General features: G+C 48.5%; 1 protein-coding gene across 1 annotated transcript; it reads left to right on the top strand.

Moving 5' to 3' along the window:
- Positions 1 to 2,536: 2,536 nt before the first annotated feature.
- Positions 2,537 to 18,980, top strand: LOC144134405 (neprilysin-2-like). Its single transcript, XM_077667326.1, has 10 exons — positions 2,537 to 2,814; positions 3,488 to 3,748; positions 6,815 to 7,158; positions 8,973 to 9,152; positions 9,502 to 9,709; positions 11,759 to 12,052; positions 12,748 to 12,884; positions 16,451 to 16,775; positions 17,389 to 17,613; positions 18,138 to 18,980. Exons 1-10 carry the CDS (start codon positions 2,596 to 2,598, stop codon positions 18,978 to 18,980), a joined length of 3,036 nt encoding a protein of 1,011 aa, XP_077523452.1. The 5' UTR covers positions 2,537 to 2,595.
- Positions 18,981 to 23,822: the final 4,842 nt, after the last annotated feature.

Here is a 23,822-nt window from a genome sequence, read left to right as displayed (position 1 = left end):
TTGGTGTTTGGAGAAAGGAAATGGCGCAGTATTTGTCTCGTATATCGTTGGACACCTGAAATGCGCCGTAAGGGAAGGGATAAAGGAGGGAGTGAAAGAAGAAAGAGGTGCCGTAGTGGAGGTCTCCGGAATAATTTCGACCACCTGGGGATTTTTAACGTGCACTGACATCGCACAGCACACGGGCGCTTTTTGCGTTTCGCCTCCATCGAAACGCGGCCGCCGCGGTCGGGTTGACACCCGGGAACTCCGGATCAGTAGCCGAGCGCCCTAACCACTGAGCCACCGCGGCGGGTCCACCGATGCTAATGACTGAAGCTCCGCGTGAGGTTGTGCAGCGTAGCTGAAAAGGGCATCTGTCCCACTTTGCAGTGGCACATTCGTATGCTATTTGACTTTCATTACCGTTAGAAGGAAGCGAAGCCCGTACCTGTTCACCCCATCCATCGGAATGGTGTGCCCGGCGCAGTGGCTGTAGGCGCCGTCCTCCCGGCGTGGGATGGCCATCTCCTTCCCACCCTCCACGCCGGTGTTGGTGAACTTCTGCGGCGGTGGTCGGCACCGGTGGTCCACAGCGGGCCGCGTTGGCCGGCGCACGCTGAATAGGTGGCACAGGAAAGCGGCGACCTGCGGTGCTGCGCCGCTGACCAGGGCTGTGACCCTGGGCCGACCCTCGCCGAACGCCGCCTCAGGACACTCCCTGAGGCCGCCCGCGGCCTTCACAGCACCCACTGCGGCTGCTGCAGGCTGGCTCGTCGAGGCGCAGCCTCACTTCTTGGCCAAGGACGGCGACGCGACGACTGCCGTGGCCATATCCTTCATCTTCTTCTTCTCTCAAGTACTGCGCGCGCTCGCAGGTAAGCATCCAGCCGACGTCTTCGTCCATGTCCGAGGTGAAATCACAATGGTAGCGACGTTGAAATTGAAGCCCACACATACAGGGCGTTTCACCCGAGACTTTGCACAATTTAAAAAAATAGGCTTTCTGAGTTAGAACGCTGCTTTTATTCGGAATAGCATTGCCAGTGGTGTAGTACGTCGGAATACAGCTAAGACAGGAATATTGAATAGTTAACTTTTTAACTATTACTGTTAAGACTCCCTAATTATGGAGGTGTGCAGTTTCTCCTAAATAATATCCATATCAGTTTTTAGAATTTCGAAAACGTAGTTAGCGTCGGCGCTGTGGCCCAAAAAAGCTTGGCTACATCGCGGCAAAATACATGCCCTTTCGAGAAGCTTGCAGTCGAAGCGGCCTCTCCAGTGCACGTAACTAATCGGAATAGCCGAAATGTGCGGTGACACAGCGCCGAGGGTAACCGCGTTTTCGAAATTCTAAAAACGAATGTGGATATTACTTACGGGGTGCTGCACACCTTTATAGTTAAGGAGCCTAACATTAACAGTTAGAAAGTTAACTATTGAATATTACCCGGGGCTGGAGGAGTAGACTCCTCCAGCCCCATCGTTCCGACAAGTCTGGATGCCTCAGTTTATTATCCCCATTATCAACCGCAACGGCAAGCAGCCTTGCTTCACGGTGAAACTTCTATGGTGTGTGACTGCTCTGTGTTTGACGATGACGGACGTGTGCTGTGTTGTACTGAAGTTGCAGCACTCGGATGCACTCGCGGTGTGCAGGCCACAGCTGCGGTGGCCTGAGACTTTCAGCGTGCGTGTCTGCTCGCTGAAGAGGATGGAATGGACTGCTGGCAACCACAGACAAATCGCAACAGGTGTCTCTCACTTCGTGGGCCCAGGCAGTCGCCCCCACCTGGGGGCCGACCCGCTATACCTAATTAAAATTATGGCGATGAAGTTTATTCACTCACTCACTCACTCACTCACTCACTCACTCACTCACTCACTCACTCACTCACTCACTCACTCACTCACTCACTCACTCACTCACTCACTCACTCACTCACTCACTCAATCACTCAGTCACTCACTCACTCACTCACTCACTCACTCACTCACTCACTCACTCACTCACTCACTCACTCACTCACTCACTCACTCACTCACTCACTCACTCACTCACTCACTCACTCACTCACTCACTCACTCTGCATTCTAAGCAGGAATGAGTAAAAAGTGAGCAAGCTGTCCTCTAGTGCTCACCCTTCTACAAAAAAGTTTGTGCTAGAGGACAGCTGACTTCGTTTTTACTCCCATATAGACGTATTCGAGTTTACAGTGTGCTTTCTCCGGGCCGCATTTCTCTATTTCTTCTTTTCCTTTTACGTCCCCCCACCCCTCACCCCATCTAGGGTAGTCAACGGGAACACCCTTCTTCTTAACCTCTCTTCATTTCCTGTGCCACTTCTCTCTCTCATACAGATTCAGCATATAAAATGATGACATACAAGGATTCCTTTTCTCAAAACAATGTAAAATATTTGTTTCCTACGGTAACTCTCCTACTCCCAGCAAGACAAGGACGATGAAATGGCCCCAGCCGTGTGCCATTAAGCCTGGGGACATCGTCATCATCATCATCCTCACCACGCGCAAGAAAGAGGAAGGCTGAACGCGCCTCAACGAGCGATCCACAACCGTTCAGTTAAATCTGCTCTCGGACTACGCAGGACCATGTTTCCGGGCTGCCACACTCCGCGACCGCTGTTCTCGCGCTCCCAGTCGCTGCCGGTGTGCTGCTCTAACCAGATGATGCCCAACCACGGAGGCGTCGTGCACCGTAACGATGCGGCGACACCACCAGCCGGTAGAGCGGTGTACGCGGCCTACGCCAACTCCTTCGACGAGGACGACCGGCCCCTGCTGTCGGCCATACCGCTGCCCTACATACAGGTGCGTTCAAGTTCAATAGATCTTCTACAAAGGGTTCTCGGTGGTCTTTGTAAACTCGGTAAATGTAATGCTGAATCAACTAGAGCGAAAGACGATGACTAAGAAGCAGACAAGACAAGTCTTGTATTCTTCCTAGTCCTGGCCGTTCGGTTTGGTAGATGTAGTATGGTACCATAAAGGGACCCTGCAATGATTTTGATGGGCATATTCTAGCGCTACAGATCTATAGAGGTGGTCTTTGTGGGTATTAGAGTCAAATTTGAAAGCACCTCGTGAAGCCTGTAATTTAGAAATAATTTTTAAAATAGCTGCTCGCACTAGCTCGCCACCGGTCAGGGCGACACACATCACCGCGCGTCCCCTGCCCCGATGACGTCAGTGGGCAGAAGAGCCAGCCTTCAAGTTCGTCCCGTCTACCCACTGACGTCATCTGTGTAGGGGACGCCTTAATCGGTAGCGAGCTACTGCAAGAAGCGATGTTTAAAAATGTATTGCAAATTACAGGTCCCACGCAGAGCTTTTAAATTTGACTCGAATACCCACAAAGACCATCTCTACAGATCTGTTGCACTAGAACATGCCCCTCGAAATAATTTCAGGGTACCTTTAAGAACTGGAAAATACGCCTATTCTTCAGTAAAATGTATACGGCTGTCTTCCGTATTGGTCACAGCCGCCGCCGTCACCACAGTTGCGTTCGCCGGTTCCTGTGCCCCGCACCTACTACCGGAGAACGTGCGACCGACATCAGCAGCGGCAGTTCCAGTCCTCGTCGGATGGAACATGTCAAGACCCGAGCTTCTCCCACGGCAACACATCCACAATCACGGGCTCTCGCCCATCTGGCGGTGACGCGACCAGCTACAGTAGTGGCGGCAGCAAGAGCACGGGATACGCTTCCGGCATCCCTATGTCGACGGCCTCCATCAGTGAGGTACTTAGGCGGTCGTTTGTCGATCGCTTGATAGCTGATATTTTTCGTATATTGTTAGCGTGATACTTAGACCGGTACGTCTTCCGTCAGACGGCCACTGCGTACACAGGACGGTACACTAAGACGAAGTACGCGTGCATGTACGCGCAACGCGCATCTGTGACGCCTAGTTGTCGAAACCGACGCATAATGAATGTGCGAGTTTTTGAGCTCGCATACGTGCCAGATTATCCGCATGCGACCAAGGTATAGTGGGTTGCAACGAATATGACACGGTGTCTCTTCGGCAAAGAAACGCCGCGCGCTTACTAACATTCTTGAAGGTGATGGCTCACGCATACCATGCACTCTAAAGAGAAAGGAGCAAAAAGGGGAGTAAGCTGCCTTCTAGCGCATCTCCCTTTCATAAAAGGGAGTGAGCTAGAGGACAGTTTACTCTCTTTTTACTCCCATATAGGAGTATTGGTGTTTAGAGTGTACAAAGGCAGTGGAACAGGTTCCAACCACAGTTTTCGCGGGAAGATCGCAAGAACAGAAATAGACACTCATTGCAGACACCACAGCAGGCAAGCTAAATGCTATCGAATTTTATTCTTTAAGAATGCGCTTAAATACGTTCCACCAGGTGGTCAAAATTATTCCGGAGCCCTCCACTACGGCACCTCTTTATTCCTTTCTTTTTTCGCTCCCTCCTTTATTCCTTCTCGTACGGCGCGGTTCAGGTGTCCAACGATATATGTGACAGATACTGCGCCATTTACTTTCGCCCAAAAACCAATTATTATTATTAATATTATTATTAAGAATGCGCTTAAGACGGCCCCTAAGTTTTTTTTCTATTATAGACTGCCACGTTCATTGTTGAAAGTAAGGCAGAAACTTGGGCTAGTTGGATATTCTTTGAACTCATATTTTCTAGCGCTTAGTAAACACAAGGGACAAGAACACAGGATTAGCGTACGTCCTGTGTATTTGTGTTCTTGTCCCTTGTGTTCACTAAGCGCTAGAAAGTATGAGTTCAATCATTGTTGAACCCCATGCAGAGTGGGTGGGTGGGAAGTGGCACACCAACACAACTTTGATAAGATATCACTTCTACGCCGATCGGCGCCGCGGCTTTCGGTGGATGTTGGCAGGGAACAGCTGTAACACGGACGCTGCTACGCGCTGCCGCCGGCACCCAGAAAAATCTTTGCTATCATTCGAACATCTTCTTCTGTTGGCGGTGCGCTGAAAGTGAGCCGACTGGGATACCGTTTGTATAGAAAGTTTTGGAAAGTACGACTTCAAGCTCAGCTTCAAGTTCCCGGTGCTTTACGGATGAAGTTCGTCTAAATTTGCCGATATTCGGAACGAGAGGCCTTTGATCGTTATAGAGCCGTGTATTTGTGGGCGTAGTTCACTAGATAGGAGGCGCGACGCTTACATGAGATGCATTTCGGCGCTTGTTGGCAGAGGTCGGTGCTATTTTTCAGCGACTACTTATGCTGTATGTCTCGGTACTAATCGTTTGTAAATCCCTTCGAAAACGAAGTTGTGTTCTGGGCTGGGTGAGGTTTGCAATACAGGGCCTACGTTGTTTCAAAGCGCTATGGAAAGCGCCAAGACTGAGGCAGTTATTGAAATACGGAAAGAGGTCTGTGATTTATCGTCCTAAGCTGACAAAGAATAATAGCCGCTAATCAAGCAGCGACTGACACAAGTGTTTTTATTTGGTGCTACAAATTCTGCTCCGGCATTCACCCTTGCCGTGTAGAGCTAAAACATTTTACTATGCACGTATTGCTTGACATCGGTGAAATCGTGAAATAATAATGATGCCATTGGATGGTTAAATATGGTGATTGATTTGGATATGAAAGAGCTATACTGTGGGAGAGGGGACACGTCTTACTGCAGCGATGTGCATTAATTTAGACCATCCGGAGTTCTCTAACTTGCACCAATATATCAGTACGGATTTTTTTTTTTTGCGTTTCAGCTCAAATTGCGCCTGCAGTGGCCAGGGTTTAACCTTAGTGCTTGAGAATAGCCATTAAACCGCTGCGACGGGGTGCATTTGAGCCGAACGAACAATTTATGCGCTGAACTGCACCTAGTCGCTGCTGCACTACTAAGGGTCGCAATGTCTGCCCGTTTTGTACGCGTTCAAGGATACTAATCAGCGTGGTATATCGTGTAACACTCGTTTGACAATGAGGATCTTGCGCTGAAGTTTGCGGTGCCGATTGCAGCGCCATAACACTGCCTAGCGAGAAGAACAAGCAGTTTTGGGTAGTACTCTTAGGACTTTTCCGCGCCGCCTTCAGGCGCTTATTGGCGTGAGCCTCCGCGCTCTGTCGAAAATGCACGTGCCGTGCGTCAGCTATCTGGGCTACGCCGAGAGAAGCTAGGCAATGAATGCTGTCAGCCAAACGAGGGTATACCTAATCGCGCAGAATGTGTTCTCGCGTTTGTAGCGGCTATCTGGGCTACGCCGAAAGAAGCTAGGCAACGAATACTGTCAGCCAAACGAGGGTATACCTAATCGCGCAGAATGTGTTCTCGTGTTTGTAGCGGCACCCGCCGCGGTGGCTCAGTTGTTAGGGTGCTCGACTACTGATCCGGAGTTCCCGGGTTCGAATCCGACCACGGCGGCTGCGTTTTTATGGAGGAACAACGCTAAGGCGCCCGTGTACTGTGCGATGTCAGTGCACGTTAAAGATCGCCAGGTGGTCGAAATTATTCCGGAGCCCTCCACTACGGCACCTAATTCTTCCTATCTTCTTTCACTCCCTCTCTTATCCCTTCCCTTACGGCGCGGTTCTGGTGTCCAACGATATATGAGACAGATGCTGCGCCATTTCCTTTCCCCCCCCCCAAAAAAAACCCAATTATTATTATTATTATTATTGTAGCGGCCCAAGCTGCTGACAAAAACAGTCTTGAGTCACCGAATGGAACAATTGCAGTGCCACCTTGGCAAGGCAGGTTCCCCATAGGGCCACAGTCCATTAAAGCTCATTAAACTTAATGAGGTGAACATAAAGGATCGTGTGCTTTTCTTCTCCCACTCAACTCTCGCAGGCGGCAACTGAAACCTACCGTTCACAGCGCCGAACGAAACATCACTCACCAAGAAACAAGGAGGACGTCCCTGCTTGGAAGAGCTACTTCGTCGTGACGAGCACGCTCATGGCGGTCGCTTGCTTCGCAGTGCTAGCGCTGTTCCTAGTCAACGGCACACAGTCGCTGTTCTCGGCCCAGCGCGGTGTGGAGCTCGAAGACGGCGATCACCGGGCACAGCCCACGGTCAAGGCAGACGAGTCGAACGAGCTTCTGGCAGGGTCCAGGAGCCTTGTCAAGTATGGCGTGGTTACGAAGCGTTCCCCGGATGGCCAGCAGAACACCACGCGACTCCCCCGTGCGAGGTGGGCGGCAGTGGTGCGCGTGCGGCACACCATATTTCCAACATATAACTTAAGAGGATAAAGTTGTAGGCCAGTTGGTGAGACATAGCGACTAAAAACCGCAACAGACACGGGACGGAAGCAGGCGACAACACGGATGCGCTTCCGTTCCCTGTCTGTGGCGGTTTTACAGCGATAGCTGTTAGGCGCCCGTCCCTGGGTTTCGCGTTGTAGTCGTCCGCCGTCTTCGGCGGAGCCGGTGGGTGCGCTAGCACATACCGGTTGCGCCATTCAACTTGGGTCGCATAAGCCTACGGGTGGCTCTGTTTGCAACAGCCGCCTGCCGGCGCAGGGATGCATCACGTTGGATATCTCTCCCCTAACAGGAGAGAAAGTTCAGTTTTAGAAGCAATGCAGAGGTGGAAAGCAGCTGGTGAGGGTCAAGTAAGCGATGGCCTCTTGAAGGACGATGGGAAGATTGGGCTAAAAAAAAAACTGGCAACAGTGTATCATCAATGCCTCATGACTTCTAGCGTACCGGAGTCTCGGAAGAACGTTAACAAAATGAATGAATGAATGAATGAATGAATGAATGAATGAATGAATGAATGTTTATTTCAGGCAGACAAAGCAAAAAAGTGCATGTCTGCCTAAGAGGCTGACAAAAAGGCACGGACGCCTGACGAGTGTCAGTCTCTCAATGCACACAACACCTCAGCAGAGGGAGAAAAAAAAACAATCTATTGCATGCACTGAAGAGCAAAAAAAAACGGTAAAAATAATACAGGCATTGACACAGAGAACAATATCTTACTTTGCTTACTGTCCATTTACTGTAAGGTATTTAGTAAGGTAAGCTACCGTATTCTCGGAAGAACGTTAACATTATCTTACTTTGCTTACTGTCCATTTCCTGTAAGGTATTTAGTAAGCTGAGCTACCGGATTCTCGGAAGAACTTTAACATTGTCTTAATTAGCTTTATGTCCGTTGCCTGTAAGGTATTTACTAAAGCAATCATAATAGAGTCAAGACAACGTTAGCCTTGAATCAACCGAAGAACCAGGTTTGGTTTTGTTAAGGTTACTCGACCGTACACCATATTCACACTATCAGTGAGGTGATAGAGAAAGGCGCAGAACTTAGCTTACACCAATACACAAGCCTTCATAGGTTATGAGGAGGCAAGACAGACGGAGGCCAGCTGCGCCGGCTGTCAACTGGAGGTTTATTTCAGAATGCTCGACAATAGTCTTTCACAGGTAACACAAAGAAAACGAAAATAGGAAACTGCACTACGAGGCACGACGGAAAAGAATCACAGTGCTCGGCCGGATGGTATGATCAGTACAATGAATGAAAAAATAAAAGAAAAGACATATTACAAAAACAAACAGGTGTTTACAAACGACAACAAGAAAACCAGCTAACGACTGCAAATCGCGCTTAGCCAAAGTCGTGGGAAAGAAATGCGATTTCCTTTGGGAAATAGATGGCATACGTCGTATTTGCACAATTCTGCTCGTTTTTATATGATGAAGGCACACCAAATCTCGCACGTGAGCTGTTTAGCATATTGCTTTATGATACGGATTTAATTTAACAGGACGATGTATCTTTGCAACGGCCGCAGTGATCAATTGCATTGAACGCTTACAAGTTTTTTTTACATCTTTTGTAGTTTATTCTTCAGCGAAAATGGCCTTCTTTTTTCGTTCGAGGGCTGTAATCTATCGGCGCAGGGCAAGATAAATTTTTCTTCAGAGTCTCCAAAGAGGTTTAATGGTACCGGACTTTCCTTTCTTACTCAATGTGGCTCCTCCGTTCGTGGTGCAGACGGGTCAGTACCAGCAGCAGCCCTTCCTTTCCGCGACTGTTCCCTTTGGTCGACGGGACTACCACAGTGTTTCCGCCGACCGATTCTTCGACGTCGCCACCACAACGGCGCCACACGTACCAGTGGGACGACTCCGTTTGCTGGACAGAGGCGTGCCTGGCGGAAGGGGCCGCCATTAAGTACGCACTTTTCTTGTGGGCTCTTTCGAGGCTAAACATAGCGTCTGCAAGGCAAAGCGATGTGCTCTCTGATTTTATTGCGTTCTAGGCGTTTGAGTGCAATCAGTGTGGTAAAATCAGTGATTGAAATCATCACGGTCATGACTTGGAGCAGGTATACAATGAGCCATAAAGCTGAGATGGCAGTCTCGTCTGCTTTTAGCGACCGCATTCTTGGATCTACTTCCAGCTACTAAACGGCGTCTACGTTCTTTTTCTGAAGCCTAAAGGAGGAGTGTTGCGATACACAACACGTATCAGTTCGCTAGTTACATTCCTTCAAACCCTCATGCCTATGTTGGACTTACAGGTCATCTCTGGACTTGACAGTTAACCCCTGCGACGACTTCTATGCCTACGTCTGCAACCGCTGGACGCACGAACGACCGCTGCCTCGCGGGCACGCAGTGGTGTCTGCGGACTTGGACTTCTTGGACGTCTTCACTCTGGACGTCTTCAACGTCCTTGGCCGAGAGTCCAAAAATAAGCTCTTTGACAAGCTTAGGCTCCTTCTGCAGGTACATTATTATGCTTTGGTACCTCCTGTGTAAGCGCTCGGGCTTAGAATGTTAGTATGAAGTCAAGGAACAAAAATACGTTATGAGGAAAAAGTCGCGAAGCATCATCGAGAGCCAGGGACTGGAAGTTAGTCGCATACAGTATTACAGGAATGTACAGTACGGTCCACTACTAAAGAGAATATGATATTAGGTGGCCTCCGCTGACCGCGAAACGCTGCCGGCCAGAGCCGGCGAGAATGGGAGGTACCAGGAGCACGCGCAGAAAGAGCAGCAGGTGTGGTTCGCAAAGCAGACTTGATACGCGATCGCATGTTCCCTTTAACAGTGGACCGTACTGTACGTTATAGCGATAAGGACGTGAGCGCTCCACGAAGCGCAGCCTGCACTCTAAGGCAGTCAAGCTCAGTCACGAGGAGGCAGAACAGAGTTTGTGAGGGTAGAAATAACTGTCGCATGAAGTCCCCTGCCTCTCTTCTCTTGGTGGTTTTCAGAACGAAGTCTATGGGCGCAGTGGCTCTACATCAACGAGCAAAGGGGCCTTCCCAACGAATTTTTTCAAGAGCCATTAGGTTACCTTTGTAAAAGCCGCTGGTTGCACACAATGGTTTGCTTTTCTTGGTTAAAATGAGGAGACCAATAACATTTGGTTTCTTTTCTTTACGCTTATTATTATATGATGGAATCGAAGGATGTTAGATTGAAGCCGAAGTTGTTGATTTTCTTTTCTTCGTTGAGGTGAATCACTTCAATCATCCATCTGTGCATGGAGCTCTAGAAAAGGGAAAGCGGCTCTTGGTAATACCGCACTGCATTACAACCTCTGCTTTAGACGTGAAGTGCGTAACTTTCCCTTCACGCCATCTTGGAAAATAGCTAGAAACCCCATCGAACGAGATAAAGCCTGGGGTATGGGCGAAGAAAAACTTTCCTTGAACATCTTAGGCAAATCTTGACGCTTTTCTTGAGTGCGTATTCAGAGTTGAGCAGAAAACAATATAGTCATCGAATGCAAAATGTAGCCTTTCGTCGTTACATCCATGAACAACACCCTCCTGACTAGATGGAGATTTAACAGTGGTTCTGTATTGCTGTCGTATGCTCTTCGAGCCCTCTTTGATTTCAGGGCAATAATGGGGTCTAGTTGATGGTTTATTTTACAAATGCTGCGCCTGCATAGTGTCCGTTAGGCGCGGCATCTTTACAATGTTCACTGTATGCTTCACCTCTACGTTTCTCCTCTGCTCTTTTAAACAAACCATATTTTCTATCCAGTGTTATGCGATTTGCTGCTGGCGTACTGTGCCTAAACTCCAAGGCAGGAACATCGCCGATATTTTATGTTGTCATGCCTGCTGTAAATACTGAGCTTATTCAGCCTATAAATATGTTTTTAGCTCTACGCTTTGTGACATATTCTGCATGCTTTCAGATAGATCCCTTCGCTTGAGTGAAACCTTTCCAGAGAGCTACGGAAAACTTCCTAATGAATGTCATGCTAACAACTGCAGAAAACTCTAATCAATATTAACTCGCTTTATTCGAACTATGCTTTACACGCACTTATGTTTTGGACCTTTCAACATTGAGTGGAAAAAGGCGGCACCAGTTAGTTCAGACGCTGCATGTCTCAAACAAAAAATTCGAATCGCTTTGAGTCCGACTTGTCGACCATACAGTTGTTAGTTCTCTCGTAACTATAGGTGCGTCAAAGCTTCAGTGAGTGCGCTCGTTCTTAAGTTCACTACGGTTCACGTGGCCTCAGACAAGAACGCACGCACTCACCGGTCCACGTGGTTCTGTGACTCAGCACCACATGAATAACGTTCATTGGACAAGCTGGAGCGTAGGAATTTTCAGTCACGATGTAGGGCTCATTCACCCCAAGCAGAGTCCTGTATTTATCTACCAGCTGCATAAAATTTGCGAGCACATACATTGCACAATAAACACCACATACCATGTCACTGACGAGCTTGAAAGAAGAGTATAATTTATATTACATTCAAATCATTTTTTTTCTCTCTACTGGCGACTAATGACCCGCAGGCGTGTGTAGCGTCTCGGGAGGACTTCTTCCCGAGGCTGGCCCGCGAGGCCCTCCAGTCCGTGGCCCTGGGTGGCTGGCCGTACGACCATGACGTAGACGCCGACTCTGTGTCCCTCTCGACGACGCTTGGTCGCATGGTGACCGCGTACGACCTGGACCCGTTGTTCGGGCTGACCCTGACTTCGGACCCGGCGTCGGCGTCTGGCATGATGGTCACCTTCGCCTTCTCCGGCCCAGACCCTGTGCTCAACGAGGGCATCGAAGAAGGGAGGGAGTACGGCTTCGTCCGACAGGTACCCTCCACAGGATCGAATTCGTTAAATAGAGAGATGAAACGACCCAGGGAAAGGCGAACAAGCACAAGGCTGACTAGCAGCCTCGAGTCCTCTTCTTGATCCCGTCTTCGTCCATCATTTTGTCCGGTGTGGTGATTCTTACGACCTAAAGAAAAGACTATGCAGGGTTTTGTATCTACTTTCTTTACCGTACTGAGGGAATTTTCGCATAAATGTTAGCAAACTTCTCATGTGCCAGCAAACGGACGAGTCACTGAGGTAAAAAACATGCACAGCGTTAAGTTATGACACTTCCGGTTTGTAAACTTAGCTCCAATATATCAATCGGAACAGTTGTGAAGAGCACGTGCGCAGACAGAAAGCAAAAGAGCACAAAGAAGTTATTTGTTTCTGTGGAGCACAAAGGGGGCTGATGCCGATGTCAACTGGACAGGGTTTCGTCGGACACTACAATTTTCTGTCTGAGCCAACCGTATTGTCTGCTGAATGTTACCTATGCCGCTAGCAAATTAGACGTTTTAGAAATAAAATGACCTCGAAGTCGCCTTTGGCTTGTCATGGGCTTAACCCCAGTGTGCATTAGTTCTGCTTGAATTAAAGGCGAAAATACGAGCTCGAATGTCCAGACGTTAGGCTGGTATACTCGCCTTACCTGCCGATCATTGCCGGCTTTCTTCTTGAATGTGTCGCAGGCCTATGACATCCTGGTGGAGACCATTGGAGAGAAGTCCCTCTACGACCCAATCGAGACAGACGTGCAGCTGGCAACCGTGTTTGCGCAGACTGCGCCGGTGGCCACGAAGGCGCTAAAGTTGAAAAACTGCACCAGGTACGTCGCGCCGTACGTCCAGGCTTCTGTATGTGTGTTTATTTTGCACATTTGTTTTTTATATATAGGTAATTGCGAGGGAGCTCTGGGAGCACGAAATTACGGCCGGTTGCATTATTATAAGTGGTCGAACTGAGGAAGAAACAGAAGTTACCGTTGACATAACACGAACCACATTTGCAGGCGGAGGTTTTTAAAACTGGGTTAGACCCTCAAAGGGCGCAGTAGAGTTGGCGGAGCGTCTTCAAAGCGCTTGCGCCTAATATAGCCTTTCGCCTGGCTGGGGAACGCTTATGACATTTCTTGTATGGTGGTGGGATTCGAACCAGCCACATCCCGCAACCGAGGCCAACGCATAATCCACTAGGCCATCCATCGCCTCCCACCCTCTTTTTGCATAGATTTGCATAAATTTGCATAAATGAAGCTTTCTTTCTCGTAGCGCCAAGCAGCTTTTACAATTTCGGAAAAGCACAAACAGCTATTGAGAGTCTCGCTTGGTAGCGTTTCATGTTCACTGACGTCACTGATTCAGTCACGCAGGAGCTATTGTATCGCCTTTATCAGTGTTGAGATGTCAATACATTGTGCTCGTGGGCGCTCACTCGTTGACAAAACTAAATTCGCGGATCAGGATGAAATGTGGCGTCGGTTTTGTCGAAAATGCACCGCAAAGACAGGTTAACCTACAATTCCGCCGCGTAATAAAAAAATTGGCAGTGGCTTAGCTCGGCTATGCCATGATATACGTAGCGAGATGTACGTTTCCCTGGCTGAGCTTTTTGTGGTAACTGTATGTTTTGCAATGAGAGACATTGGGCTCCATCTCAGCGGCTATGCACCGTGTATTACACTCGGCAGTCTGGCATCTCCGTGTGGCAAGGCGTTCCTCTCTCTGTTCGGGCGCCTCCGCTGCTCTCTTCGGCTGCTTACGCTCATTCTCTCTTTGTTGAGTAGCCAAGTGCCAGGCGACAACCTCAGGATCGGAAGAGTTAATCTTCTGTTGTCTATACCACCGTTTAGAAGCGGCTGGACTCTCCTTCTCTGCATGCATGTCAAACGTTGTGATACAGCCGCCCATTACATCTCCGCCTTTTATACGCAATGCTGCGCATGCGAAACGCGGTTCGGGTGATAGAGCGGTGTGCGGCGAGGCGGCGATGGCGAAGCGCACGCCACACCGGCTGCTGCACTCCAGTTGCCATGGTATCGGCGCATGCGCACAACTGGCCTCTCCCATGTACCGCAAAATGCTTGACTGGTAGCCCCGTGTAGCTCTCGCTACAAAACACTTGGCCACCCGAAACCACTCGCGCTAGCTAATCCAGTCGCTGGCGAAGCAACAACGCCACTGCCTGTGCGACCCTTGCGGCGGGCGGGGAAATCATGAAGCGGAGACCAGTGTCGAAACTGGAGAGGAAGTCATTCCTGAATTTTATTCGTGCACGCGTATTTGACGGGTATGCAGAGTCCAGCGGAGAAAGGCAGATGGCTCTGGCTTGCTTCACAGTGCATCGGAGTGTCTCTGTAGACAAGGATGCTCACCTTTGCACTTGAAGCTGTAGTAAAGGCCTCTCCACTCTGTTTTACCAACGCAAACTGCGAGCAAGCTTGTCGTGATAGTTAGAAACCCATCGCTTTCGCCACCCCCATAAAACGGTACACTCCGAGTCTTTCCTCCAGAGAGAGCTTGACACAGTGACCTACTTGAGGCGTTTGTCTCAAGAATGAAGCCCAATTTCCCCCTTGTTTGGCAGATATTAGAGATATTTATTCTAGAGATCGCCTGCGGTCGTACAAGTAGCGGCTAATGGCTGCTCCTAACTCAAGTCTTTAGGACGTGTGTTAATAGCTCCTTTATTGCCGCGAAAATGATCGCCCCGCAATCGAAATCTGCTTAAAAGAAACTGGCAAAATTTAGAGGCAAACCAGAACTCGGTCCGAGTCTTCCATAGCCCGTAAGAGGATCTCAGGTGACTCGCCTTGCAGTAAATACACAGATGGCGCTATATCTTAATGCTGCTGCGCATGCGCAAATGTACCGTCGGGGACAAAAGTCTCCAGGACGCGGCATCGGGAACCGAAACAGATAGCTTTGGGATTAGCTAGCCGCGGGCTGGAGGCATCACTTGTCGAATTAACGCCATACTTGCGTGCTGTGATGTGCGCTAGTAATAGCAGGTCATCGTTAAAAAAACATGGCAGCTATTAGCCAAAATCGCTAGTCACGTGTCCTGGAGAATATCTTCCCCAAATTACGTTTGATGTTCTCCCTCATTTTTAGCTACAGACCAGTAAAGGGCACTGTACCGAGCCCGTGTTTTCAGCGTGGCCGTATTATTCATTAACGTGTCAGAAAAAAAAATGATTGAGATGATGACAATGCAATGCCTTACACTCAGCCTTCGAATCTGTAAGAATGTGTAAGCTCACCATGGGGTGGATATGAAACAACCTCGTATATTCTTCAGGAACCCTAAGATATTAGCGAAATATATATGAAAACTTTTAGTGCTCTACTGAAAAATGTATATATAGGTTTGAACGGGTCAGCAAATAGGATTATGGCACATTTGGTTTGGCTTTATAGGATGGACGTCCCAAAGAGTCTCAGTCTATGAGGGACGCCGTAGTGGAGGGCTCCGGATAATTTCGACCACCTGGGTTTCTTAACGGGCACTGACAATGCACAGTACACGACATTTTCACATTTTTCCTCCATCGAAGTGCTACCGTAGTGGGTGGGTTCGGACCCACGACTGGCATGCACTGTGTGATGTAAGTGCACTGTAATTAACCACGGTTAATGGTAGCTATACGGAGCCCTCCTCTAAGGAGTCACTCAAAGGCCGAATCGCTTTGGAAGCTTCATCCTATAATGTTAAACAAAATGTGCCATAATCCTATTTGTCTCCTATTCAAACCTGCACACATTTTTCAATGGGGTGGGGATATATACTCCCTTCTACAGAAGCAAAATAACGCTTCGGATTGATCTTCCACGAGAGTATTTTCCGCTGCAGCAGACTGTCTGGTGTAGAAGTTATTTCACGAGATTAAGTGTCGCCCTTGCGAGACAGCCCTTACGGGGAATATGATTTGTGTCTTTAGCCATCATGTTGGGAGCAGCGCTAACACAGGAGAGAGCGAGAACACAACACAGGCGCTGACGTCAACCAACAAGCCCAACTCTACACTCTTCTGTCTTTAGCCATACTTCTATATTGGAGATTTCACCGACATTGAGGGCGTTTGTGGCAAGTTAAGGAAAAAAATTCATGGGAAGCGTCATATATAGCTGCTGTAATATTACCCACTGCCCTCCATGACGTGGAACACAGGTGCTGACGAACAACGTGAGCACGCCTTTATTACCTCGCGTACTTTCATCGCACTCGCGACAGTCTCGTCGTATGATGCTCAGACGTCATGACTCTTTCACAAATAGTGATACCAGTGTTAAAGCAGTGTGCCCTCACTGCGCGAAGAGGATGCAATAATCCTTTTGATACTTCTCTCAAACTAGAAAAGAAACTCGATCTTTTTTTCCCCTCCTAAACTCGAAGGAGAGCCGTGGAAGAGCTTCCCCAGCTGGGCGAGTGGCTCTTCTGGGACAAGGTGTTCGCCGAACTGGCACCGGGTGTTCGGGGCAACAGCATCGCGCTCAACGAGACCGAGGTGCTGCTACCGGACCCGGCGCTCATCGAGAGGCTCAACCAGACGCGGTTACTGAGCGCCAGGGGCTCCAAGTCCAGGATGGCCAACTACCTCGGCTTCCGGCTGCTCCTGCTCCTTTCCCCCTTCGGGACCGGAGCCGACGACAAGAACGTGCCCGCCAGCCTGGCTTACGCTCTGCACCGAAACTACCCGACCAGCCTTCACGACTACCAGGTATTCCGCTTTGGCAGTAGGGAAAAATGTTAAGGCGAGCATTACCTTAGCAGTTCCTGCGTCATGTGTTAGGCTCATAGGGAGGACTTGCCTCCTTTATAGCCATAAGACAGAACTATAGCAAGTACTGAACCGCCCTCCTTTCGATGACGCTTCAGGAGATGAAGTGACCACGCTTTACAAGTGCCGGAGCTTTTGTATACAAAAAATGATCTCTTATTTGAAAGAGCTCGAGGCTTGATCGAAATACGTTGCACGGTGAGGGTGGGTAGACCATTCTAGGGCCTTGGAAGCTTAACCTCATCGCCTTAGCGAGGAATGAGCAAGGGCACGGCACATACCCATGACGATTGAAAGTATACGTCCTGATATCACTTCTTACGAGCTATATTAAATGTTGGAGTGCGCACCCGTTGTGAAATCATGCATGTCATTTTCTCGGTTGAGGTTTACACCACTTCAGATAATGGATATTCTACTGTCCCTTTGAATGCTTAAATTTACTGAAGCCAATTTAAAACGCCTGGCGCGTACGTCCTTGGGCCTCTCGCCAAGAAAAAGAAATATCAATTTGGCTAAACGACTTCAGTACTCAGCCTGCTTCTTCCACCAGGCGTGCCTGAGGTTCGTCAACCGGTTCGAGCCTGTCGTGGCCATGCGTCGACTGCACGGCGACTGGAAGGAGAGACTCGTCAAGCCGGACGACCTGGTCCAGATGGTCTCCTTCCTGAAGGACGAGCTGAACGTCTGCCTCAAGACGAGCTCGCTGTTCTTCACGTCGTCGACGAACATTGTTGCCAGAATCCTTCTGGAGTTTCTCAGCGGAGTGTCATGGCAGGTAAAGGAGCTATGGAATGCACTTGCAAGCACCAAAACCAAGCATTAATGGTCAGTCCCTAGCGAAGCTGCAGGAAATTGTCCAGTTTTACTGCAGCCAGGTAGTTAAGACACAGTTTAAGTATTAATGAAATGTAAATGCAGGCAGTGAAAACAAATTTCTTCTTGTTTCTTTCTTGTCGTCGTAAGCTTCTCCATTTTCCATTAACATTGTGCGCACATCGTCTTTACGAAACTGTTCTAATATGGGCCTGTACAACTCGCTCCGCTTTGTGCATAGTCGCAAGGATCATTAATGAAATCGGGGCTTGCTTCATAGCCGGTAGGAATCGAGCCGTCCTTTCTCAAGGATATACGGCACCAGCGTATACATCGCAGCATGCCGTAAACTAGACCTTGGCGCTCATGTGAAACCAACAGAAAACTCTCAAGAGGGGATATTTTATAGATCACCGAAGGAGCCTGGAACCTACTATAGATCACCATGCATATAGTGCAGTAATAGCAGTGTTCCTTTCCCGGCAGGTTCTCAATCCTGAGCTCATGGAGCACACATGGACCTTCGAGCACCTGTCGGCGGCGTATGAACAACTGAACGTGACCGATCCAGGATCCGTCATCGCCTTCCTCCAGTCGGCCGTGCAATCCAAGAGGGACGCCACGAGCGACCTTTCTGCGGTCCAGTGGAAGGGCGGCTTCCTCAGCACGGCAGCGAATCTCGCTAACCCTTACAAGGTGCTTGAGGTTCCGCTTCCGGTCTTCAACCTGCAGAGAACCCTGGATGACTCGGTTCGCCACCTCCAGTTGGCCCGCATCGGTCCACGAATCTACTATGCCATCTATAAGGCGTTGTACTTCGTCAGTGGCAATCTGGCGCTGGACAACATGACGTGGAACCCTCAGCGGTACTTTGACACCGCGGCCGACTGCCTGTGGGACCAGTACATGGCCTTATCGCGTAAGGCGAGCAACAATTCATCGCCGTTACCACCGTATGGAAGTCGGACCCGCGACCTGGACGACTTGTTCAACGCCCTGGCACTTGGCAGTAGTCTGGACGCGTATGCGTTCTTTGTAGGAGCGAAGAGGAAAATTTACCGCTTCAAAGGAAGCGAGGATCTAGACGTCACGAAGTTGTTTTTCGTGGAGTATGCTAGGAACTTATGTGAAAACCGGGACCCAGGCTTCGGTGGGGCCCGGAGCCGCGTGAGGTCCTCGGAAGCAGTGAAAGTTTCCCGATCTCATGCGTGGTACCGAGTCAACGGTCCTCTGATGCACCTGAAGGAGTTCTCGAAGGCATTCTCCTGCCCTCCGGGATCCCGAATGAACCCGTCAAACAAGTGCCCTTTGATAAGAAAGCATCGTTGAGAATTCATTAGAATGGCTTCTCTTGCTCATGCCTGTGCTTTTTATGATGATTTTTACGAAAATTATGGGTAATGTCAAACAAAACCTAGTTTTGTCTTAACCTCATTATCACTGTCCAGGACGCAAATGGCGCACATTATTTTGCGGATTGCATGCCATTCAAAAGAAACTCAAGCTACTGAGCATTAATCAGCTTTGCGCAAAAATAATAGCTTCATCGTCCTTTGGCTTAAGAGTGCCTGACATAGCCTCTGAATCTTACTTAAAACTGTACTCGCGCTGAAGTTGTTCGTTGCACGAAGCATTCATTGTAATTTTGAATCCTTAGTAAAACTGTTATCACACTCACACGGTGATAAGGCGGACCAATCTAACATTTGATGCTGCATGATGATGAGCTTGCCAAGATTATGGAAGCTCTTGTTTTTTCAGTCATGAAGACTGCAAATTACATTGGAGCCTTTTTTACAATTTATAAAGGATCAACAATTTGTTAGTTTCTACTGGTAATTCATCTGTTTCAGGACATGTTATTTTGTCCTATTTACGGTCCTTATTTCTGCTTTGTAGGAATGCTTCGTCTTCGAGTAGCTTTGAAATCAGATTCTCAGGATTCCACAAATTTGTATTTAAACCCTTGTTACCGGTCATCAAACATGAAACAATGATAGCTAAAAAAATGAAGGCAGGGTGACACACAACCGATCGGCCGAAACAAGGTGTGTAAAGAACGCCATGTCTTGTAGTCTGTAAATGAAATGCGCACATTACGTACACTGGGAACATTCGTCCCCTCTGGCCACATTATCAAGAGGACAAGCGCCACGTAACGTTTTCAAGAACTGGAAGGCTGGAATCATTTTCTTAATTAGTTTTTTTTCAGGAGCAGGAAGTAGGTAGCGGAATTTCCGTACTACAGTGGCGCTCATTAAAATGAAAGAAAAATCTCGTGTAAGTTTCTTGAAGTAATTCCCACTTTTTACACTGAATTTGGAGGTGTGTATCAGGAGTTGACGGTAAACATCCTGCGAGAAATTGCAAAGAATCAGCGGGCCGTTTTCATCGCAGGTCTTGTCTATAACATTTCCGAATTTTGAATGAAAAAACGCGCAAAACAAAATGAGGTACACAGGACCAGGACGGAAAAGCGCTATGTGCATATAGAGAAAGCGGCTCTTGCCTTGGTTTGGGCTTTCGAAAAATTCAGTGACAACCTGGTAGGCAAGAAATTCACAATCGAAACAGACCACGCTATCTTTATGTCCAAAAGTCTCTATGACCTTACACCACGGCTACAAAGACCTAAAATGTGAATGATGAGGCAGCAGTACGAAGTGGTATATACCTGGGAAAGAACTGCTCGAGACCGACACGCTTTCCAGAGCGCCTCAGCAAGATACTGGCGACATTGAGCTAGAAAGCGACATCGGGGTTTTGTGCACTGTGCGAGGGCAACCCTTCCCATCAAGCAGCACTGCCTTGAGTGGCTGAAAGAATCCCAAAAATCAGATCGCGTGTGCTTGTATCTCCGTGAAGTCTGCACAAAAGAATGGCCTTCCCGACCCTCGTCTTGTGTTAGCGTCTCTTTCATAGTGTAGCGCGTTTTTTCCATTAATATATGGGACCAACTAGCCCCCATTGTTGCCTTGCTTACCCTTTAGAACTCTGGCTCAGTAAAAGCACACTCAGCCGATACTATGGCAGTATGTGAAGTGGTTGGTGACAGTGAATGCTGGAAAGAGGTCTGCGCTTTCAACGTCGGCAGCTTATAGTTCAAGTTCCATGGTAATACTTGCTTAAATTATGCCTCAGCATCATAGATCTGCGCCATTACTTAACCGTTGTCTTCACCATCGTATCAGTGACTGCGTCGAAATCAGGAACACTGAATGAGATATATCGGTCAAAATTATGTACTCCAACTATAGCTCTGCATAGTTCTCGTCGCTCTGGCACTTCGAACACTTGTAAAATGTGATATAACGTGGCGGCTAAAGAAATCGGTCTGCTTTAGTTAGGGACAGTGCAGCGAGCTATGGAAAGAAAACTTATAGATGTAGCGTTAAGAGACAGGAAAAGGGAGCAGTGGGCGAGGAAACAAACGCGGGTTAATGATATACTTGATGAAATCAAGAAGAGGAAGTGGGCTTGGGCAGGGCATGTAATGCGAAGGCAAGATAACTGCTGTGCCTTAAGGGTGACGGAGTGGATGCCAAGGGAAGGCAAGCGTAGCAGGGGGCGGCAGAAGGTTAGGTGGGCGGATGAGATTAAGAAGTTTGCGGGCATACGGTAGGCGCAGCTGGCACAGTCAGGGTTAATTAGATAGATATCGGAGAGGGCGTATTCAGGCTGCTCCTGCTGCTGATGACAATAAAGTTTTAGACTAAGGTGGCCCAGGGAGCAATTTATTATTCAGGCGAGGAATAAGGCTCGCAGCATCTTGTCACAATACGTTGGGAGTGCGCGTTTGGTTAACGATTTCAATGTTGAGTAGGTGAAGGAAGGTTTGAGAGAAATTCAACCAAGGGTCGCTTTAACTTAGCTGCGTCGACGTACTGCGGGTGGCCGGCCGTTATACGCTGACAGCCTTACTGCTATAAATTCTTGTTTATCCAAAAAGAAGTACCATTGCAGTGAAGTAAAAGATTTTTCTTTTTAAATATCCCGCTTTTTCATCTGTGTCGCCATCTGGTTACAGTTGGTTTAGTTTTCCGTTCTGTCTGTATTCTGTATCGACATGTCGGTATATACTTTATGTATTGTGTGACCCTATGTGAACTCATTTCGAGGGTGAAATAGTTTTTTCAAGGATGAGGTTATATTTTTTGCATTTGATCATGATTTTTCAACGAAACGGGGCTTCGTAAGGTCACGATAAAGATGACAGTACATTGCCCTGCTGTAATCAAACAAAAACACGAAGATGAAACCGCGTACAAGCATTCTCTTACTAATTTGCTCTGTGAAATTATTTTCAAACTATTAAAAATTAGACCACACATTTAGACTAAAAACTCAAGTTCATAACTGCATGCGTGCATGCAAATTCTAATGCGTTCGCTGGTTACGATAGCGCTAGTAGTACAACTTGTATGCCCGATATCATCACCGTTCAGAGGGTCTCGAATGGCACCTTCATGTTTTGGATTTTATGTGACTGTTAAAACATTTATAAAGCTAAAGTAGAATTTTTATCAAGATCTAACTGCGTGTTTGGTCTTCGTAATGGCAAAATAACCACTAACACCGGTAGCAAGACGACGACGAAGAGATCCCATGGGTAACGTGAAAGCCCTTGGTCACAAAACGCCTTGGTCACAAAATTATCCAATTGCTCCACTCCTTGCCCATGTGTGCGTTTATATCAGCAATATACCCTGGCCAGTCCACCGCCGTGGGCATGTGCCATTAAGCCTGAGGACATCATCATCGTCATCATCATAAACGTGAAAGCTCGTGCCCGCAGGTAGCAAGACGAAGAAGAAACGTACTAGACTCGGAAGGAGGGCACTGCGAGACGACAGTAAACGTGTTCGGCGCAGGCTTATCTGTTTAGAACAGTTTATTCGCAGCTTTCTTGTGGGGGATAAAAATGGCTTCCGCGGAGGAGTACTCGCGTTTCTGTTGCGCCCGTGGTGGCCGTGCAGCATTGCTTCTGGCTGCCTTGCAGCAGCAAGCCAGGCGCCCAGGTGCCGAAGATAGCCCAACATTTGATGGCTCTGGGTGTACAGAGTCATCTTCATCAAGCCCTGGTGATGGAAGCTCATCAAGCTGCCAGTCGCTGTGCCTTTCTTCGGATTACGCATGGAGCAACGGCTGGCCGTCTGTACCAGTCGAGGGACGTGGTGCCTTACTTGGACAACTAATGGGTGTGTCGTGCTGTGTCGTCTCATCCGTGAATCCAACAGAATGGGCTGCAGAGGATCTAGCCGAAGGTATACCAGGACCGTCTGACCGGGGCATTATGGCAGCACACGGGGCCAGCGTAGTGAGCACTTCAGACAGTACGACCATGCTTGAGCAGCAGCCAACAGCCATGCAGCAGCCTGAAGGAATCTCTGGAGAGGCTCCTGCAGCTGCACATGCTGAACGAAGGCTTGAACCTCCAGGAACGGCGATGGCACAGTCGATGATCAAGGAGCTCAGGGAAAAAGCTGGCCAGCCGGTATTCCTTGAAGTCGACCTCGTGCGTATGGACACCAAGTAAGGTGTGGGTGTTCTCGAGTGCCGTATCGACTATGGGCTGACCATCGCCTCCAGCGCACTCATTATCAACGGTCAAGCACCGACCTGGCTGGAGCAGACATGTACCCACCTTAGCAGCTGAGCGAGACTGCGACAATCACAAACTGTTTTGCCTATTGAAGGAACTACTGGGACAGTGCATATCAAGTCTGAATAAAAGACTGCCTCACTCTGCAGGCTCCTTTACTTTGTGATGTTCAAAAACGTTATGCAGTGCCTGAAACTTACCCACATTAGCTGCAAGTACGTCGCCTACGAAGGCCTTTGATGATGCTCCAGCACAGACTGAAGGCGTGGCCTGGCTATGTGCAGTCTGTAGCTTAGTATGAAGGACTCCTGCCAAACTGTGGTGTGTGCTTGAGTGTGCTGCGCGGGGTCACTGCATGTGAACTGCTGTTTGATGGATACAAAGATGTATACAATAATACAGGACGATAAACAGCCACAGATCCTGTTCAATATCCCTGTTCGCCCACAGTATGACCTAAGATTATTGAGTAGGATATAGTCGTCTTACGATGTGCTCATCACAAAAGGCTATTCGAGCAACGATGGTGGTTCTCGTTTTTGCGAAACGCAAACAACAATCATTTCCGC

This window comes from Amblyomma americanum, chromosome 5 (genome assembly GCF_052857255.1).
Source record: "Amblyomma americanum isolate KBUSLIRL-KWMA chromosome 5, ASM5285725v1, whole genome shotgun sequence".
NCBI classification, from domain to species: Eukaryota; Metazoa; Arthropoda; class Arachnida; order Ixodida; family Ixodidae; genus Amblyomma; species Amblyomma americanum.
Note: the sequence above shows the minus strand (reverse complement) of the source record. Positions and strands in the feature narration are given on the sequence as shown.